The sequence below is a fragment of the Ranitomeya variabilis genome, chromosome 1 (genome assembly GCF_051348905.1).
Source record: "Ranitomeya variabilis isolate aRanVar5 chromosome 1, aRanVar5.hap1, whole genome shotgun sequence".
In the NCBI taxonomy this organism is placed as follows: domain Eukaryota; kingdom Metazoa; phylum Chordata; class Amphibia; order Anura; family Dendrobatidae; genus Ranitomeya; species Ranitomeya variabilis.
The window spans coordinates 364,312,187-364,335,026 of record NC_135232.1 but is presented as its reverse complement, the minus strand read 5'-3'; the positions used below and the strand labels follow the sequence as shown (position 1 = coordinate 364,335,026).

General features: G+C 39.9%; 1 protein-coding gene across 1 annotated transcript in view; it reads right to left on the bottom strand.

Annotated features, from left to right (window-relative positions):
- Positions 1-22,840, bottom strand: part of SLC28A3 (solute carrier family 28 member 3) — a 138,871-nt gene that overhangs the window by 7,135 nt on the left and 108,896 nt on the right. The window contains exons 10-16 of the mRNA XM_077248953.1: positions 21,168-21,248; positions 14,719-14,844; positions 10,674-10,804; positions 10,171-10,339; positions 9,188-9,385; positions 7,418-7,499; positions 371-469 (exon numbers count right to left, since the gene is read on the bottom strand). Coding sequence (XP_077105068.1) covers positions 371-469; positions 7,418-7,499; positions 9,188-9,385; positions 10,171-10,339; positions 10,674-10,804; positions 14,719-14,844; positions 21,168-21,248 — 886 coding nt within the window. The remainder of the gene's footprint in view (positions 1-370; positions 470-7,417; positions 7,500-9,187; positions 9,386-10,170; positions 10,340-10,673; positions 10,805-14,718; positions 14,845-21,167; positions 21,249-22,840) is intronic.

Below are 22,840 nucleotides of genomic sequence, written 5' to 3'. Positions count from 1 at the left end.
GTAGCCATCCATTGTTCTCCCATTTGAAATGGATCCTTTTTTTTCTTACTGGATCAGTTTCAAATAGATGATTACTTGAAAGGGCACATGTCCAGCAGTATATGTTACATAATTGGTTTTCCACCTGCATTAAGCAAAAAAATGGGAGAACAACCAATGGCTAATTAACGGATCCATTTTCCATAGATTACAATGTTAAAAAACAGATCTATCTGAAATCAGTTTTTTTAAAATGGGCAAAAAAAAAGCCAACGGATTGCTGCTGAATCCTTTCTAGCGGATCACTACTAGAAAAACGCACATTGCCTAAGAGTTAAGTTTATATATTTAATTTAAATATGAAATACATTTGTTATTAAAAATACAATACCTGCAATGCAAGCAGTCATAAAACATGCTACTGTGCCAGCGATCATGGCTCTAATGGCACCTGCTGCAATATCACCTTTTCTGCTTGGTGCCATAGAGGCTGCAACAAGACAACAAAAGTATTTGAAATATTGCATGTAACAGTTCAAAACTAGTGTGAAATTTGCCAAATACATCTATGTAGCCTATTTACCCATGGTGTATTTTACCAGTATAAAGTTCCAATTTATTCAAGCAATTTCTTATGGTGGATGTAAGTGCTGCTTTATGTTATCCCCATCCCAAAATTGGACATACTTTTTATGTCTCTGTCAGGTCCCCATGTATGATGCTGGCTCAGGAGCTAAGCTTGCATTATACCTGGCAGACACTGTCTGTTTTACACAGTCAGCATCTGACTCAAACAGTGTGAGATGTGTGTCGGCTCACCAGAGTGGTATAACAGTGCTTACCTGTTTCCACACCAGTATAACACTGTACCTGTTGTAAATAGATTAGCTTCTCTACAGTAATGTTGTTTTTCAGTCACAAGGTGTCGTTGTTGCCTAGGCATTGCTGAAAGTCGGTAAGATGCTTGTAAAATGTCAAAGGTGGGACTACAATGTGACTGATGTGAAACACAGGAAGAGGAAGTGCGGCCATCTTAAGGGCAATCTGCAGCTAATGAGAACAGGGATATACTGTGCAGGAATCTGACAACATCCTCTCGTGGAAGTACCTGACTGAGACCAGATCAGCAGCAGATTTTAGTTCAATGTGACCAGAAGTTGTCCAGATGTGAGTAGATTTCTGCCAGAAATGCTGCTAAGAGATGGAAAAGGCCAGGAACTAGCGTAAGAGGTGTTGGAGTTAAACCACAAGCATCAACGGTACCGCTCACCTGTTGAAGGGGCCCTGTATCTGTCTGTAAACTGACTGTCCAGAGCAGACCCAGGTCGGTAAGAACACTAAGGCCCACTGTGCCACAGTAGGTAACTGTGCATGCACCACCCTACATTCTGGCGCCAAAAGACGTAAGGCTGAAATAGAGCCTGTGGTAAGATAGTTAGGCATATCGATTGTTCAGGCCATGTTTATTGCCAAAATCAGCATCCAGGACTTTTGGATTTTTTGCCATGTTTCCTGTTTGTTTCGTAACTAAGAATCCTAATCCACACCTAGGTGCCGACTTGGCACGCAAAGGACTCTAGACCAAACTTGAACTTCCTTTTGTTTCAGGAGAGAGAGTTTCTGTGGAACATTATAGTACAAGACAGTTGTTCAACTGCAGACACAGATGGTTAACTTTTGGGGTATTTTCAAAATAATTGAGGACAGACTAATCCTTTGAGTTCATTGTGGTCACATCTGGATGGGAGAGGGATATTTAGTTGTGGAATAAGAGTAATTGTTTGTAACATTGTAAACTGCTGTGCAGCAGGCTAGCCCATACGTTACACTCATATAATCGATCCAGTTTCCAGGGTGTAAACAGGTAACGGGCAGCCGGTTAAGACAGGCGTGACAGATGTAGATTTATAGAAAATACAGTAGATACAGATTGGGTGCCACGCTGTACAGCACAAGGCTTTCAGCCTTCTGGCTAAATGTCTGTATAATGTTTTGAATATTTTCTGTTGTATGGTTAAATTACCAACATAACTAAATAAAATAGTTACAGTGAGTGAACTGTGTAGGAGTTGGTTTTCTCGCCTGTGACTCAGCTGCATCCTGAAGAACACTCCCGGTACATGACTTATAACAGCAGTGATCAGAGTCAAACTCTGGTGTTCTATGGCAAGATAGAATGGAGATCAGGACAGAGATAGTGTGATCCTGAGGAACAGACGGAGACAAAGAGAAAGTTACAGAGATACAGAGAGACGGACAGTGCCAGCTCAGATAACCAAATGAGACGAGACTAGAAAAGCTACGTCGAGCAGCACGGTCCCGAGTAGCTTACAGCTCTTAAGGGTAACGAGCCAGGACGGAATAGAATGTGAAAGAAAGTGAGTGTGCAGGGAGTCCTTTAAGAGCAGAGAGCTTGAAGATGAGTCCGGCTGTCATCTACAAGGACAATCAGACTCGGAACTGCGGGAATAGGAAATGATTTTCATGGAATGTAATGTGGTGCTAAGCTAGGTGGTGGTGAAGGAAATAAGACCAGTGGAGGCAGGAATGTGTGAGACTGAGGAAGTAACCAGACTGTGTATTGAGATGCACTGTGTTAATGAAGAAACATAAGAGATGTTGTGTACCCGCTATCCTGTGTACATAGTTGCCATGTAATGGCTGTTTAGTTAAGAATCATTTGTTATGACCTGGTAGTGTCCTCTCATGAACTGGTTAACATCTGGTCCTGGCAAACTAGTGTCATCAGTTACATGCTGCCTGCACAGGCATAGCACCCTCACAGCACAAGTTTACACACTCAACCAGGACCCCCACTTTCATGTAATGTGCCGGGATGTGGGTGACAAGTACCTCTCCCAAGGCTACTGCCCCGCGCCGCATTACACTACTGTCAATGGCTGACAATGGCATTTCCAACATGCAATCTGGTGAGACATGCCATTCCACCACTTCCATGCTACCGATGAGTTGCCATGGCATCTGTGGACCTGCAGAATGCCCCGGTGCCTGCTATGATAGTACTCATATGAAGACCAGACTTTGGACTTTATAGGAGACTGTGATGTTTACTATTTTTACTATTTTTGCAGTATATAGTCCCCTAAAATTAAAAGTAATGTAAAGTTAAAATATATATATATATATATATATATATATATATATATATATATATATATGTGTAAGAATTGGATTCATTGTACCTTTTCCCCATTAAAACAAATAAAAAAGAAACAATAGATATATTTAGTATTACTTTGTTTTAAAATCTGACCTATCAAAATCTAAAATGTATTAATCCAATTAATTAATTAATCCAATGCAGTACAGAGAAATTAATTTAAATGCAAGAATTGTGGTATTTCATTTGCTGCAACTCCACCAAAATGTTTAATAAGAAACAATCAAAACACTGAATCTCCCTGAAAATGTTATCGGCACCACCTATCTAAAAACAAAAATGTTACAGGTCTCAAAAACTGGCGATAGAAACTACGTTTTTTTTCCAATTCCTGAATTTTTTTCACCACTTAAGTCAAGAAAATACATACAAGTTTCTTATCTCTGCAATTCTACTGATCTGGAGAATCAGTACAATGAACCTCATAAAAAAACAAAAACAAAAACAATTGCAAAATTGCGTTTTTTCCTCATTTTTCACTACACCTGGAATTTTTTTTCCTGTTTTACAGCATGTCATTTGGGAAAATAAATGGTGTCATTCATACTACAACTTGTCCCTCAAAAAACAAGTCTTTTTATTGCTATGTTTCCATAAAAATAAAAAAGCTATAGTTCTGGGAAAAAGGGGAGAGAAAAACAGAAAACCCCCCAGAAAAGATGGAAAATTGCCCATTCTGGATTAATAAATATGAAAATTTTCGACTTTTGCAAAAAAAAAAATCTATAGTTAACTGCTTTGCTGCTCCAAAGCTCAAGTATTAGTGATGCGTTCTCTCTAAACAATCACAAAAGACTTCCCAATCATGGCATTTGGAGGGATTCACATTTCTGGGTTTTATAGCAAGACTCCAGGGAAACATTTTGAAGTGCAACTTTCCATTTTACTCTTAAGCTACTGCCATAACCCATAAAATTACACAGTTTCCCCAGGCCCCTCAAACCACCACTATGCAATTATTACTCTCTTTATACCCTCCTACTATACAAGCCACTTTATGTTATACAAGTCACTTTTATTGATTACTGCATATGGCAAAAAACTATTTTATACATTTGGTAGCCAGGCGCATAATGATTGCCATTGCAGAGGGTGTGACTTTAGCTGGGCCTAGGTAGGAGGGGGTCTGCCAATTCCAACGCCTATTTTAGTTGGACGTGCCAGGACGTGGCCTAGGATGGATGAGATAATTACAGAAAGGGTCCCAGGATAGGGGACATTATATCTGGAAGGGCTCAGCATGGGGGACTTTTATTACAGAAAGGGGCCTAGGTTGGCAGACATTTTTACAGGAAGGGTCCCAGAATGAGGGACAATAATAATAAATAATCTTTATTTTTATATAGCGCTAACTAGGGTTGAGCGAAACGGATTGTTCATTTTCAAAAGTCGCCGACTTTTGGCAAAGTCGGGTTTCGTGAAACCCGACCCGACTCCAGCGTGGGATCGGCCACGTGGTCGGCGATCTTGGCGCCAAAGTCGCGTTTTGTATGACGCCTTCCCCGCCATTTTTTCAGCCAATTAAGGAGTGTGGGCAGCGTGATGACATAGGTTCCGGCCTGGTTTCTGCGGCGTCATAGAGCCATATTACCGTTTGGGCTGCAGTGATTTCCGCAGGAGAGAGAGAGAGAGAGATATTAAGTAAATGTAAAAAATAATCCACATTGACTTGCATTGGGTGTCATGTTTCGGTCCGGAACCCGACTTTACAGTAGAATCGGACAATTTCAAGCGATCCGACTTTCGAGAAGGTCGGGTTTCACAAAACCCAACTCGATCCTAAAAAAGCAAAAGTCGCTCAACCCTAGCTCTAACATATTCCGCAGCGCTTTACAGTTTGCACACATTATCATCACTGTCGCTCATGGGGCTCACAATCTATCAGTATGTCTTTGGACTGTGGGAATGTGGAAGGAATCCGGAGGAAACCCACGCAAACACGGCGAGAACATACAAACTCTTTGCAGATGTTGTCCAAGGTGGGACTCCAGCGCTGCAAGGCAGCAATGCTATCCACTGAGCCACCATGCTGACAATATTACAGAAAGGGTCCAGAATGGGGAACATTATTACAAGAAGGGCCTAAGATGAGGGACATTATTACATTAAGGGGCCTAAGATGGAGGAGGTTATTACATGGGGTGGGCAAACATATGTCTTTATAGAATATAAAACGATAAAAGGGCCCATAGATCTGTCCAACATACAGTTTGGGGACAGGTCAAAATTTTGCAATATCTGACTCTAGTTCTACCGCTGTTGGTGGTAATATGCTAATTAGGGGGTTACTAATCGTGCTGTCATTGTTTTTCATAGACTAGCCATCCCACTAATCATGTTATCATTCTCCTGTAGGCATCTGTAACATGACGTACAAGAGCGGCGTCACTATAATCTCCCCTTTACAATGTGCAGTAAGCTCAGTGTATGCACCCCAGCTTCATTGGTGCACTGCGCATGCTCAGCCAATAAGTCGTGATATAGAACACAGCCATCCTCAAGATTTTCAGTGTCGGCAGTAACGGCTGTCTGAGTTATGCATCACCACTGGCTCCCTGGGCATGTGCATTGCTCTGAGGAAGCTGGGGTGGATGCACTCGACTAAGTGCTCATAGTCAGGGAGGCAGAGATTTGCCAAGAGCAGGTGGTGCCGTGACTCTTGCAGCTCTTATTACTCACGCCCACAGGGGAGTGATAACATGATTAGTGAGTTAACTATGGTGATATAATATGATCAGTGAGATTATTAGTCTGGGGAAGACAATGACCATATGATTAGTCACCCACTAATTAGCATATCTCTATTAATAAAATTTATTTTTATAGCAATAGATATAGGGTGGCTTGGGGCACTGGGAAAGCTGTCAGGTTGTTTTTAAATTGGAAGGTTGTGCTGCAGAAAAAAGGACAGTGAAACAATGGAGTCAGGGTATATGCACACGTCAGGATTTCTTGCAGAAATTTTCAGAAGAAAACCGGAAATTTTCTGCAAGAAATCCGCATTTTTTTTTGCATTTTTTTCCCGTTTTTTTTGCGGTTCTTTTATCATTTTGCAAGCGTAATTAGCTTGCAGAATGCTAAAGTTTTCCAAGCGATCTGTAGCATCTCTTGGAAAACTGACTGACAGGTTGGTCACACTTGTCAAACATAGTGTTTGACAAGTGTGACAAACTTTTTACTATAGATGCTGCCTATGCAGCATCAATAGTAAAAGATAGTATGTTTAAAAATAATAAAAAAAATAAAAAAAATGGTTATACTCACCTGCAGACAGCCGATCTCCTCAGCGGCGTCTGTTCCTATAGATGGTGTGTGTGTGCAGGAACTTTGATGACGTCGCGGTCACGTGAGCGGTCACGTGAGCGGTCACATGACCGCTCACGACCAATCACAAGACCGCGACGTCATCGCAGGTCCTTCACCACACACCAGCTATAGGAACCGAAGCGGCAGCATGCACCTGAGAGGTGGGAAGACTGCGGAGGCCATCAAAGGTGAGTATATCACTATTTTTTATTTTAATTCTTTTTTTTTTACCAATTATATGGTGCCCAGTCCGTGGAGGAGAGTCTCCTCTCCTCCACCCTGGGTACCAACCACACATAATCTGCTTACTTCCTGCATGGTGGGCACAGCCCCATGGGGGAAGTAAGCAGATCAATGCATTCCTAGGTGTGCGGAACCCCGCAATTCCGCAAATTTAATGAACATGTTGCTTTTTTTCCGCGATGCGATTTTTTCGCGGAAAAAAATGCAACATTTGCACAAAAAATGCGGAATACCCTGAAAATAATAGGAGGCATATGTTAGCGTTTTTTTCGCATTTTTATCACGTTTTTATAGCGAAAAAACGCGAAAAAAACGCGAAAAATACTGAACGTGTGCACATGGCCTCAGACCTACCCACTGACATATCCATTTACTTCAGTATAGCAAACTGATTACAAAGAATAATCATTTTGAATCTGCTGGAAGTCCTTTCTGTCAGTGTCCATTTTGCGGGACATAAAAGCATAGTTGCCTAATGGGAAGCACTTTTCTAGTGTGAATCTGGCCTAAGGAACATGGAAGAGTCCTTAATCCACATCCTTTAGAGCTATAGTTACCCCAAACCTTGCAAGACCATATAGTTAAATCAGTGATGGACAGCATTTCACAAGGCCAAAATTGTTGTCATATTATATGTATCATTTCAACTAATGGGATTAGACTTTAACTCTACAGAATATATATATATATATATATATATATACATACATAGTCCGCCAATAGTAATTCCTAAGGAGCCAAAATTTGCAAATCCACACAAAGCATAAGTTGCAATAACTTCAGATCGAGCCTAAGAAAGAAGACATAATAATAATGAAAAATACCTCATTAAGGCATTTACAATAGCTTTTGGCATCTATTTATCGCAGCATTTTATTGACTGAAGGTCAAAGTGAGCAGAAGGGCAATATAAAGCCATGTTCATATGAAGCATAAATCCTGTCTATTTTATTGCTGCTTTTTATCTTCATATTTACTGCAGATGTTAACACCAAAATATGCAATAAAAATGTTCTCTGATTATTGTATTTAAATATAAATAAAAGAAGGTGCAATAATTAAAGGTGAATAATATCAGTAATAATAATAGTAATAATAACAATAATAGCAATAGTACAAGTATATACAGTATATAGTGGTGCCAATTATAATCAATAAACATAGATAAAGATAGTAATTAGTGATGAGCGAGTGTGCTCGTTACTCGAGTTTTCTAAGCATGCTCTGGTGTTCGAGTATCTTGGGTGTGCTCGGAGATTATGTTTGAGTCCCCACAGCTGCATGATTTGCGGCTGTAAGGGTATGTGTCCACGGTCAGTAAACGCTGCTTGTTTGATGCTGCGCAGAGCTGCAGCGTCAAACACGCAGCATCCAGATGTTCCAGCATAGTGGAGGGGATTTTTTGAAATCCCGTGTCCACTATGCGTGGAAACACGCACGTGTCGGCCCTGCGACTCCGGACATGCTGCGCATCTTTTCAGATCGCAGCATGTCCGTGCTACCTGCGGTGATGCTGCGTCGCCGCAAGTAATATCACAGGGCGCTATGCGAGGGTGCGATGATCCCGGATGTGTACAGTTAACACATCCGGCATCATCGCGTCCCAGAAAGGGGGCGGGGCTTAGCGCCGAGCGGCTTCACCGCTCCGGCGATACCGCCGGCCATCCTGACCGTGGACACATACCCTTAGACAGCCTGTATACATGTGGGTGTTGCCTGTTTGTTAGGGAATACTCACATGTATTCAGGCTGTCTAGCAGCTGCAAATTATGCAGCTGCGGGGACTCAAACATAATCTACGAGCACACCCAAGATACTCGGAGAACACCCGAGCATGCTCGGAAAACTCGAGTAACGAGCACACTCGCTCATCACTAATAATAATGCTAGACATCCAACTTTTAGAAAGTGGTGACTGGAATTACACACAACAAGGAAAAGCACCCAAAATATCATATAATTTAAACAATGTTACAGCATGGTCAAATACATGGTACCAAGCAAAATAAAGGGGAACCCCAAGTACCTGGCCAACCCGACGCGCGTTTTACACAGCATGCGTCATCTACTCATCTTTTCTTCATGCATGCCCATCTGCATTGTGACATCCCATGGGGCATTTAATTGCCCTGCCCCATTTTCACTTTTGTCTGGTTCTTAACCTTGTATGGATTCCTTGAACTGTATTTTTTATATATAGAAAACCTATTTTGTCTACTATAAAATACATTCATTTCGATGACAGACGTGACTGATTTACCAGCTACCAGCCATTATAAAAATGATGGACAACCTGTTTTTAAAATGACTACAATGTTGTTTCTCTGCCTATGAACAAATAGCAAACAGAGACCCAACATGGTTTGGGCACTAAGAATCTATAAAGATATTGAGAAGACATTTATTAATGTATTTTCTATGCAGATATACACAGCAAGAGGAGACATTTCAGCAAATTACAAGTTAAATCGTACTTACTGACATATATTGCTTTACTCCACTTATAAACAACGGCCCATTATCCTTCCTCTTCTTAATTAGCCCAGCAAGGTATTCATATGCCACAAACTCGTTAAAAAATGTCTTGTATCCTATAAGTTTTCCAACTATGAAGCTGTCTTCCAAGTCTACACCCATCATGAAGGAGAATGGCATGAAGACATAAGAACATATTATCTGCACACACAAAAAATATGTGATTTTTCAAAACATGCCAATGTTATTTATCAAAAGTTTTTTCCGATTTTAGCTATTCATGGCTGAGACAAGAATGAATGGGTGCGAGGACTGTGCTGTTTCAGTCATTTACAATATGCACATAAGCCAGCCCACTTGGCTGTTCCTGGAACCCTGACCACTGGTGGCTGACAAAAAAACACATTTCTGCGGGTATCAACTATGACGTAAGAAATGACCTTTTAATATAGTTTGATATAATTCCATAGAGCTCACACTGCACATTCTCAAAATAAGACCAAGTTCACACTTCTGTGTTTTCCATTCGAGTGTTGTCGGTGAAAAAGTGGACTGCAGACGAGCCAATATTATTCAATGGGGCATTGTAGATGAGCAATTTTTTTCACAGGCAGAATCTGAGCGTGAAAAAATATCACAACATAGACTAGTTTCTACTGTGTGTTTGATGAGACTCACCCAATCAAGTTTATGGGTGCACAAAAAAATTGGATTCTATGCATAGCCAGCTTGCTGAATCTGATTTTTGCGGATACATTGCAATTATTAAAAATAGGAAAGTATTTAGTCTTGTTAAGTTTGAATAACTGTTGCAGTGTAAAAACGGATCGCATACAGATGACACATGAGAAAAAAATCGTCCAAGTTTTCTGGATGAAACTTTAACAATTGTTTATATGTTTGTGTGAACTGACCCCAAGTCAGATGAAAGTCGGAGCTAGAATCAGTCTTTTAAGTCTGACAAAAATACATATCTTCGTGTTTACCTCAAAGCTTAACTGTGGATAATCAAACATATTTCCCAGCCATGAGAGGACGGAATTGAAGAATGCTAGCAGCGAGAGAAAAGCCATCAGGTTTACGGCTATGTTTGCCACTAGAGGAATTGATGCAGAAGCTCCTTGACTTGCAGCTTCCAGAATATTTCTCGCATCCCTGATTCAAAGCAAGAAAAATATTGCAGAATAAATATGCCAGATGATAATTATAAATACTGGTGTGACATGAGCAGCACAAATAATATTCAATATAATTGTATTTATTTGCCTGACCACGTTAAATTAGCAATATCTTATCAGATATATAGCTTTCATCAGACGCTATGTGTGAATATTATCCTTATAGTGCAAATTATTGTGTAATGTGTATTACATTCTACACAGCTATTACATAATAATAAAAATAATAATAATAATAGTCTGTGCTTATTAATTGTATAAGCGTCCACATTTATTACCTACTTATAATATATGACCTATATACCTCTTACCCTTTCTCCAGCTTAAGCCCATTCTGCATATTTATTTTTATTGGTTCAGTTTCTGGCCAAAATAACTTGGCTATAGCGAGCGCCGCTGGGGCAGACATCACAGAAGCAGTCAGGAGATGAGAAGAAGATACCTACAAGTGAGGATTGCAGATTGGTTATATCTGATAATTTTGTACAGATTAATCCTATATTGAACCTAATGGGCCCAGTCATTTTGTGATTTTTTTATAGTCACCTTCCTTTTTTTGTCTTCTGGTATTCCTTGTCGTTTTTTTGTATAAGATTCAACAAAATGTCACACGCGGTGCATGAAATGTGCACAAAAGTAAAAAAGCTTTTTATTTTTGTTTTTGACATTTTCTGTGACTTTTTTAGCTTAAAAAAAAGCATGTTCTGCTAAAATGTCTCAAAAATTACATCAAAAGTTCCAGGTGTACCCAAAATCATTCAAGAGACTGTGGTACATTTGTGACATTTCAAAAATTTCCAAAGGATGAATCACGCAAACTATAAACTCAGCCCAAAGTAGAGAAAATAACACAGATGAACACATCAGTTAGGCTATGTTCACATGTCCACTAGTGATCAGAGAGAACAAATCCAGAAGCAATTTGTTGGCAAAAAAGTTAGGCGAACACAATAATTCACTGCCAAATAATCAATTCAATGTCTCCAAAAACTGATTAACAAAATTATCTTACAAACTTTTCCAATTGGAGTAATAAGAATAAAATTTTACTTTTAATGTTGAACTCTAAAATTAACACTATTAACTGTTTTAACAAATTTGTCTACTTAAAAGTAAAACCACCACAAAAATACTACACAAGAATTGCAGTTAATGATATAGTATCCAGGATATTATCAACATCCTAAACTGCAATCTTGATACAAGGGTATTATTGAATATCCGGGGAGTTTTGTTACTTGCTATTTTAATACTGTGTACTCTACAGTATTCTTATGTAATGCATTAATAACAAACTGCTCTTCTGCCTCTCAGTTTCCAATGCTCTAGTTGATTAATTCTGGATCAAATGGATAACAAGTAGAAGATTTCCTCCTCCAAGATGGTGCCGCCTGCGCAATAGCAGCTATCGGATCTCTATACACACCGATAGCTGCTACTGCGCAGGCGCCATTTTAAAATTGACTTTTTTTTCTTGCTCAATTAAATAAGCAAAAGGGATTACCGTAAGTGCACAGTACACATGCGATTATGCTGTAGCGCAGGTGGCACGGCGGGCACCTGCCTGAACAGGCGTTTTTTTTTTTATTCAGTTTGTGCTGGTATTCATTACACAAACTAGGGGGCAGGTCAGTAAGGGATCAGTAATAATAAAAGCGGATATGATCAGGCTCAACCATTGTTGGGTGCTCAGGGGTAAAACGGTAAGACAATACAAAAGATCTAACCCCTGCACACTCCAAAAACGTGAGAACAGAACTGTTGCTTTCAAAGTTTTTTTTATTATATCTTGTGCAAAAGAGAATGGTTTACAACTTTTCGGCTCAGGCACGAGCCTTCATCGGGAAGACAATCTTACGGTAGTTTTAGGTCCTGGGCTCTCAGATTGCCCTATGGAAGTCTGTCAAAAGTGGTCTTGATTGGCCAGCAGAATGGAATTAAATGAAACTGTCCACACCCATAGTGGACTATCCTTTGTTATCAATTGCTAGGAATACAGGTGTATTGAGGTAGATTAGCCTTTGTATCTTTCAAAAGTAATGGAATGCACATAAGGTATTGTAAGAGGTAATTAGACCACAATGAGCCTTATTCACTGTTCATAGGTAAAGGCTGAGTCACACATAACGATATCGTTAACGATAACGTTGCAACGTCACGCTTTTGGTGACGTAGCAACGATCCCGCTAATGATCTCGTTATGTGTGACAGCGACCAATGATCAGGCCCTTGTGGGAGATCGTTGGTCGATGGGAATGATCAGGACCTTTTTTTGGTCGCTGATCACCCGCTGTCATCGCTGGATCGGCGTGTGTGACGCCGATCCAGCGATGTGTTCACTTGTAACCAGGGTAAATATCGGTTTACTAAGCGCAGGGCCACGCTTAGTAACCCGATATTTACCCTGGTTACCATTGTAAAAGTTAAAAAAAAAACAGTACATACTCACATTCTGATGTCTGTCACATCCCCCGGCGTCCACAGGGTTAAAACTGCTTTCGGCAAGAGCGCTGATAATATGCACGCGCTGCTGCCGAGAGCTTCCCTGCACTGACTGTGTCAGCGCCGGCCGTAAAGCAGAGCACAGCGGTGACGTCACCGCTGTTACTGCCGGCGCTGACACATTCAGTGCAGGGAAGCTCTCGGCAGCAGCGCGTGCATATTAGCAGCGTGTGCATATTAGCAGCGTTTTTTTTTTTTTTACTTTTACAATGGTAACCAGGGTAAATATCGGGTTACTAAGCGCGGCCCTGCACTTAGTAACCCGATGTTTACCCTGGTTACCCGGGTGCTGCAGGGGGACTTTGGCATCATTGAAGACAGTTTCAACGATGCCGACGTCATTCCCCTGATCGTTGGTCGCTGGAGAGAGCTGTCTGTGTGACAGCTCCCCAGCGACCACACAACGACTTACCAACGATCACGGCCAGGTTGTATCGCTGGTCGTGATCGTTGGTAAGTCGTTTAGTGTAACTCCAGCTTAAGGCTGCAGCTGGCATGTGGCTCCCACCTTGTGTCCTTGCTAGTAACCGCTTCAGTGTGGAGGCTCATAGTGGTCTAACTACCTCTTACAATACCTTATGTGCATTCCATTACTTTTGAAAGACAGACTTCCATAGGGCAATCTGAGAGCCCAGGACCTACATAAGATAAAACTACCATAAGATTGTCTTCCTGACGAAGGCTCGTGCCTGAGCCGAAATGTTGGAAACCATTCTCTTTTGCACAAGATATATTAAAAAAAAACTTTGAAAGCAACAGTTCTGTCTTCACGTTTTTGGAGTGTGCCGGAGTAAGGGATCAGTGACCTGTCAGCAGTCTGTATTATGAATATCTAATCAGAGCATCACATACACCAACCCCACCTTAGGGCACGAGAATCTCATTAACACAAAAATGAAAATAAAGATTAAGATACAACCACAAGATGCATTTCATCAACCAATGTATCATTTTATTCAGTATAACGGTGCCGACCTGACACTGTGTGTAGGTTTCAATGCACTATTCTGCTGACAGGTTTCCTTTAAGGTGTTGTTTACATGTTTGGTTTTGCCTCCCATTGGATCAAATGGGGTTCGGATACATTCGTCTAACCGTTCGGTGAAGGGCAGTCCATTCTGTGAATCCGAACAGAACCTCGCTCATCTCTACTCCTAACTATGCAGCATAAGCTAGCTCTGGCAATGAATACTTGCCAGGGCCCAGAGTATATAGGAGATGGGAGTGGCTAACAGTGAACAGCTGAGAGCCTTAATGCAGGAAAAGCTTCCAAGAGCTCTCAACCGAGCAGATTAACCTCTGCACTGCTAAAAGAAACCTGCACCATTTAATTTGAAGGTGAAGTGCTTCTAATCAGTGCAGGAGTAGGAGAAATCAGACGCTGCAGTATTCTTGCTCATCTTAGTAAGCCCATGACAAATGGATAGCTTATTAATGGATCCGTTTTTTACGGATTTCATTGTTAAAAAATGGACCCAGCAGAGATCAGTTATTTAAAAATGGACTCAAAAGTAGTGCCTGCACAATTCTTTGCCCATGAATTGCTGCTTGATCCGTTGTAACTGATCACTACTAGACATGTGAACATAGCGTTAGTGACTTTAAAAAAAAGGTTCAAATAAAAAGATGGCAGAAATACAATAATAAACTGGGAACTATGTTATAGCCATACATTTAAGATAACATTGTTGTGTCTATTGGTAATAAGAAGAGCCCAGGTTGCTCTACTCAATACAAATACACTCCAGGTAATACTGTTCTAATAACAAGTATGTGTCAAAGAAATGTATTCTGCACTTTATATAAGCAGATAAGAAATTAATTGTGAACAAAATGGCAACTGCCTTTACTTACTCCAAATGAAATATATGCTCCAAGGACACTTCCTGCAATGGTAGCAAAACCAGCTGTCATAACTGCATGTATCTCAGACTTTGTCAGGTGTTCTAGGTATGGCCGTATCAGAAGGGGTGATTCTGTCTTCAAATAAAACACAAACTATTAAGAGTGCATTCAACATGTACCTCAATTTATGTGTGTATGTTGGCAGCTATACTGTGAAGCCATTCAACAGTGAATATATGTTTATTCAGGAACAAAGATAACACAGCTTACAACTGGTATTTCCTTTAGCTTAGGATCTTAGCATCTTGTCTGTCAGCTTGCAAAGTGAAAGTATAATCTGCTCCAGCTACACACACAGTGAGCAGGAAAGTCCTGTTTTCTTTTAAAACAGTGCTTTAATGCCAATATAACACTACTGCTGGAGACAGAAACTCATACACTATTAAACAGTAGTAAATAGTAGTTGATACAATATACACAATAATAAGCATTATTTCAACACTCCCACTCAACAACTACTTATCCTGTTAGTCCCATATAGGTTCTGAATGCTTCAAATGTGGCTCTTGGAAGTTGCTTTGTCTTCAGACACATGCTCTGTTTCTGTAGATGACAAGGCTACAGACACCTGTTTTCTGCTAGACCAAGAAATTGAACTTTCTTCCAGCTTGAACAAATATCCACTTGTCGATTTACAAACACTTAAGTCACCAGCCCTGTCTGAATCTACATAACCTGTATGCGTTAGATCTCTTGTTGCAGATATCCTTAAATGTATGTGTTGAGTCTCTTTCAAGTATCAAAGAACTCACTTAATGGTGTTCCAGTCTTTTTGGTGCGTTTTTTCACATATCTGAAGAGAATTCCAATTGTTGTTGCGACATCTGGTAGATTCATAGTTGAAATGTGTAAAAGTGCCCCCACTGCCTGTCTGTACTTCTCATTGTTAGGTATCAGATAATCACCTTCCAACTTTTAGTAGGATGATTCCTTTGTGATTGACATATAGAGATGAGTGAACCAGAACTTAAAAGTTTGGGGTTCGTACTGGACAGTTAGAGTTAGTGTCCGGTGCTAAACTTCAAACAAGGACTTCTCGCGGGAATCCGTTGCAATGTTTGGAGTTCCAGGGGAAGTCCAAAGTCCATTGAAGAAAGAGAAAGAGAGAGAGAGATTTTTTCAGATGTAAAGTTCAGGTCTCTATTGTTTTCATAAGGTTCGGGTTCTGGTTCAAGTTTGGGTAATGTTCTGGTACTCGAACCAAACTTTGGACTAAAGTTCTGATTGGGTACCAAAATCCGAACTTCCACGGTTCTGCTCATTTCTATTGATATACCTTTGGCTTCTGACATTCTAAATTGATTCAGAATGGAGTTCATTTTTGCACTTTGGTTTAGAAGAAAGCTTCCATCTTCTTCTCTTTAGAAGTGGATTCCTAGATAATATGTCACATTTCCAAGGTCTTTAGTATCAAAATGTTGATTCAGAATTTTAGTCATCTTTGCAATTTCTGCTTCCTCTTGATGAACCATAATCACATCATCCACTTCTAAGAGAATATATATTCACTTTCTGTCCGTACATTTTGTGTATAAACACGGATCTGCTTGACCTCTTTTAAATCCTACCAATAAGACTTTGTTCATTTTGGTGTTCCATGCTGTTGCCGATTGCTTAAGACCATAGAGAGATTTTTGTAGTACCATTCTTATGAAAAGATTTTCTCTCTGATTAAACAGATTGGCTGTAATTCCATCAGCAAGTTGTTTTTGTGGTAACCCACTTGAACACTCTTCCAAATGGATGTGCAACCATTTATTAACACTTTTTGAGTATGAACACTGAACCAGTAATGAATTTACCTAACCGTAGCCTTGTCAATCCCATATTTGGTCATTTTTTTTCAATATGGATAATGTGAGATTCTTTATCAAATGCTTTGCTGAAGTTGAGATATACTATATCTAACGCATTTCTCTGATCCACCCAGTCAATGATTTCATCATATAAGGAAGTTAGATGAGTCTGGCATGACTTGCTTGCTAGAAACCCCTGATGCCTCTAGTTAATTACTGTATTCTTATACAAGTACTTACATAAATACTATTTAATAATTTGTTAAAACAGCTTTCCTGGTATAGAAGTAAGGCTCACTGGCCGGTAATTTCCTGGCTCCATCTTATTTCCTTTTTTGAAGATAGGTACAACATTTCCCCATCTCCAATCTTCTGGGACTTCTCCTATTCTTTGCTGGTATAGAGGTAAGGCTCAATGGCTGGTAGTTTCCTGGCTCCATCTTATTTCCTTTTCCTGGGACTTCTCCTATTCTCCAGGAAGTTTCAAAGATTCTGGCTAGTGGTTCTGCAATTTCCTCTGCTAACTCTTTCAGTACCCTAGGATGTAATTAATCTAGACCAGGAGATTTAAATTAATTTAAATTTGCAAAGTGTTCCTTCACCATCTCTATGTTTATAGATAGTGTTGATTCTTCTATCCATTTGATAGCACAGTGAAGATCAGTTGATGCTACATTTGCTTTCTTAGAGAACACAGTTTCTAAACAGGAATTTAAAAGCTCGGCCGTCTCAACATAATTTTTGACCACTTCACCTTTTTCATTCAGTAAAATATAGCAGCTTTGACTTTACTTTTACTTTTGACATACCGTCAAAATCCTTTTTTATTTCTTTTGTTCTCCCTTGCAAGCATCACTTCATTACTGGCTTTAGATATTCTAATACTTGCCATGCATTCCCTGCAGACAGCATTCTATTCTTCTTTAGATATGCCCCCTCTTTCCATTTTATATAAATTCATTTTTACTTTTTAGCACGTGTTTAAGTTCTGTGCTCATCCATCCTGGTCTTTTTAAATGCTTCCAATTCTTCCTTCCTTTCGGGATTGTTACTAATTGTGCAGTGAATAATTCATTCAGCAAAATCTCCCATCCTTCTTGGACATTTCTGTCCTATAGAACATTCAGCCATTGTACCTTTCCTACTCTTTATGAGTCCATTAAAATCTGCCATTTTGAAGTCCAACCTTAAAGTCTGAGTCCTCGCATGTCTTCCTCCTCTTGTAATCAAAAATTTGAGGATAACATGATTGCTGCCTCTTAAATTCCTGGCACCCTTACTTCCTCAATTATTTCCACTCTGTTGGTAAGAAGTAGGTCCAAGATGGCAGATCCTCTTATTCTCTCTTCTACCCTTTGAATCATAAAGTTGTTAGCTAGAGAGGATAGGAATTTTTTGGACCCATTACTTTTGCCGGAAAGAGATTCCCAACAAATATCTGTAAAGTTAAAATCTCCCATGATCACTATGATCATGATCACTTTTTTTTCAAGTCATCTGATGTAAAAAGAGCTCATCTATATCTTCAGTCTGTCCAGGTGGCCTACAGTAAACACCTACAATAGTGTCCTTTCTGTTCTTCTCTCTTTGTAGTCTTCCCCAAACAATTTCTACAGAGCTACCATTCCCCTCTTGCTAAGCCTAATTCTTATAAATAGGTTTCTTATAAATAGACTTCAAGATTTCTATTCCAATCATGTGTATCATCCCATTAAGTTTCAGTGATGCCTATGACATCATATTTTTCTTCCTGTGTTAGCATCTCCAATTCTCCTTGTTTGTTTCTCATGCTCTGTGTTTGTATAGACACATTTTAGTTTGTTATTAGTTTCTTTTGCTCCTCTATTTTTACTCAGAATTTGTTCCACTTCTCATCGCAGGGTTCACAAAAGAACTCAGTACTTATTCCTGGCCGTATACTTCCCATCCCATATTGCTCTAACTTAAAGGTCTCCTGGCGAGTGTTGCAAGACATCCATCAAATATATGTTCTCCTTTTTTCATTAGATGCAATCCATCTTTAAAAAGGAGTCCATCATACAAGAAATTCACTCCATGGTCAAAAAACCCAAAACATTGCTGATGGCACAATTGATGTGGCCAGTTGTTCACCTGCAGAATCCTGTTCACTCTCCTTTTTCCAAGTCCAACCACTGGCAGGATGGATGAGACGATGACCTCCCAGTTCCTTTCCTTCCAGCCTAGGTCTTCAAAGTCTTTGCATATAGTTTCCAGGTCCATTTTGCTGTGTCATTTGTTCCTACGTGTATTAGTGGGCCTGTCTAGTTGTCTGTAGCAATAAAGAGTCTTGATACTCTATCAGACACATCTTTGATTTGGGCATCAGTAAGAAAGCACACTTCTTGTGAAGTGATGTCCAATCGGCAGATAACAGATTGCTTTCAAGACTAGGGATATAGAGGATACTCGAGGTTACTCGAATCTTTCTGCTTTGTGTTGGGGAGACTTGACAATTAATATAACCATCTCCTATTCCCTCCGAATTGATATACTAACCATTAGCTAAGATCACTTTCTATAACTTTGGTCAAGGTTAGAGAAAAATCTTCTGTCATTAGTCATATGATTAGTTGCCCCAGAGTCTATACACCATGCATGCTTTGATGTACTTGCCTTAACAGTAAATGCAGTCTCAGTACTTGAAGTGTCATATTCTTCAGTAATGGCACTTGTAACTAGTGTTGAGCGATACCGTCCGATACTTGAAAGTATCGGTATCGGATAGTATTGGCCGATACCCAAAAAGTATCGGATATCGCCGATACCGATACCCGATACCAATACAAGTCAATGGGACACCAAGTATCGGAAGGTATCCTGTATGGTTCCCAGGGTCTGAAGGAGAGGAAACTCTCCTTCAGGCCCTGGGATCCATATTAATGTGTAAAATAAAGAATAAAAATAAAAAATATTGATATACTCACCTCTCCGACGCAGCCTGGACCTTACCGATATAACCGGCAGCTTCCGTTCCTAAGAATGAGCGCTTGAAAGACCTTAGATGACGTCGCGGCTTGTGATTGGTCGCGTGAGCGGTCACGTGACCGACACATGACCAATCACAAGCCGTGACGTCATCTAAGGTCTTTCAAGCGCTTGAAAGACCTTAAATGACATCGCGGCTTGTGATTGGTCGCGTGAGCGGTCACGTGACCGACACACGACCAATCACAAGCCGCGACATCATCTAAGGTCTTTCAAGCGCTCATTCTTAGGAACGGTAAGGTCCAGGCTGCGTCGGAGAGGTGAGTATATCAATATTTTTTATTTTTATTCTTTATTTTACACATTAATATCGATCCCGATACCGATTCCCGATATCACAAAAGTATCGGATCTCGGTATCGGAATGCTCAACACTACTTGTAACCCTTTGACGATTATATTTCTTTTTAGCTGATTCATTATAGTTTTCTAGACTCTGCAGTCAGTCTTTAAGTGCCCTGATTTCTTGCAAAGAAAGAAAAAACACACATATGTTTCCTTCAAATGACTTTTATTTTTGGTAGATCTTGGGTTTTTAAAGCGGATTCTGCTTTGGATAAAGCACTGTTGCTTACACTTTCTGTCTTTCGCTTATATTCATCTACATGCTTTCCTCTGACATACTCCAATATAAGCTTATAATCTGGGTGCATCTAGTGCAGTTACGCATGTGTCATAGCTTTCTAGTAGATAGCTTAGTAGTAGTGCAGCAACATGGAAATCCTTTAGATCTTTCCCAGTGCCTCACAGGTGCTAAACAATTTCTAGAGTATTTCTTATGTAACCCTGGATATCCTGGCCCTTATTTAAATTAGACTGATATAGTTCACTCAGTAAATAGAGCTTATTGCTGAGATGTATCCTTTCATGCACTTTCTGCAGCTGTTCCCACATTTCGTTTGCAGTTACACATTTACATAAATTCACAACCTGAGCATCATCTATACTGATGGAGAAAGTGCGTTTTGCTTTTTGATCCTTCTCTACCCATTCTTCTGGTATTGGGTCAGGTCTAGACTCATGGGTGTATATCCACGTACTTTCTCTTTTCAGCAGCATCTTTACCTTAAATTTCCAGGATTGGTAGTTTTGGTTAGACAGATTTGGCACTGTGAACTTCACAGAGTTGCTTCTGATGGCCATCTTCTTATTACACTGTTCTCTCTCTTTTGGGCTGTTCTCTGAATCGCTAGGTCTCTGGGCCTAGAGCATTGGATTAATCTCTGTACTATCCAGCCGTTCAACAGTGAATATATGTTTATTCAGGAACAAATATAACACAGCTTACAACTGGTATTTCTTATAGCTTACGATCTTAGTATCTTGTCTGTCAGCTTGCAAAGTGAAAGGAAAGTAAAATGTGCTCCAGCTACACACATACAGTGAACAAGAACTTCCTGTTTTTTTGAATGTGTTTTAATGGCAATAGAACACTACCGCTGGAAACAGAAACTAATGCACTATTAAACAGTGTTAAACAGTAGTTGATGCAATATATACAATAATAAGAATTATCCCAACAGTATATAGATATATATATATATATATACTGTGTATATTAATTGAACTATTGAAATATGAGTATGAGAGCCATACCTGGCCAACAAAAATGTTCCCAGCAGCAACCAATGATTCAGTAGGAGTTGTTGCCATAGTAATTTGCATTAACCATCCAACCTATTAAAAAAGTACATAGTAAATATTAGTTTCTTTTTTCCACAGTTTAAAGGGAAACTGTCATGTCAAAAAGCACTATTAACCAGCATATATAGGGCTAATCTGGAGGTTAATAGTGTTTAAAAGCCATGTGTCTGCACCACTGCAAGCTCAGCTAATGGGATGAAATTGGCTTACTCCTCCTGTCAGTTTTTGGCTTTCAGTCATAGGCACTAGTGCTGAGCTAGTGTACTCGTTGCTCGGGTTTTCCTGAGCACGCTCTGGTGGTCTTCGAGTATTTGTAACTGCTCGGAGATTTAGTTTTCATTGCCTCAGCTGCATGATATACGGCTGCTAGCCAGCCTGAGTACATGTGGGGATTGCCAGTTGCTAGGGAATCCCCACATGTAGTCAAGCTGTCTATCAGCTGTAAATCATGCAGCTGAGGCAATGAAAACTAAATCATCGAGCAGTCACAAATACTCGGAGACCACCTGAGCGTGCTCGGGAAAACCCAAGCAACGAGTATACTCGCTCATCACTAATAGGCACAGATTCATTCACCGCTCAGTACATAGTAAATGGCAGCTGTAACCACATCCTGTCACTGACTGACAGTTGCCTCTGCACTGATGCACTGTAGAGCCGACTGTCAGTCAGTGATGAGGCAATGTACTAAGTTGGCTACACCTCTATGAAGAGGAGCTTCCTGGAGGCATAAAGTTAATTTCCTCCTGATAGCCAGGTTTTCAGTGCTGTGGCCTCATATCTGCAGGTTAATAGCATTTTGGGACATAACTAGTGATGAGAGAAGGTGTTATGCAAGCATGCTTTGTTGTTATCCGAGCATGCTGGAAAAATACGTTTGAGTCCCAGTGGCTGAATGTCTTGTGGCTATTAGCCGCAACACATGCAGGGATTGCATGTTTGTTAGGCAAACTCTGCATTGCGGCTGTCAAACAGCTACAAGACATGCAGCCGCGGTCACTTGAGAAATATTTTTTGAGCATGTTGAAGACACTCGGTTAGCACCCAAACATTTTCAGATAACACCTTATCTGAGCATGTTCGCTCATCACTAGATATGACAGGTTCCTTGTAACATATACAGCTCTGGCAAAAATTAAGAGACCACTGAAAAATGTTCAGTTTGTCTGATTTTTCTCTTCATATGTATATTTTTGAGTAAAATGTAAATTGTTAAATTATTCTCTAAACTACTGACAACATGTCTCCGAATTTCCAAGCAATACATTTTGCATTTTTTTTCTGAAAAGGAGAAATGGTCAAAAAAATTTTTAAAATTGAAAACAAGTTCACAATCATTTAGAAACAACAATACTAATGTTTTGACTCAGGAAGAGTTCAGAAATCAATATTTTGTGGAATAACCATGATTTTTAATCACAGCTGTCACGCGTCTTGGCATGCTTTCCACCAGTCTTTCACACTGCTTCTGACACAAAAATTTAAGCAGTTCTTCTTTGTTTGATGGCTTGTGATATCCATCATCCTCTTGATTACATTCCAGAGGTTTTCAATGGGGTTCAGGTCTGGAGATTTGACTGCCCATCACAGGGTTTTGATGTGGTGGTCTCTTAATTTTTGCCAGA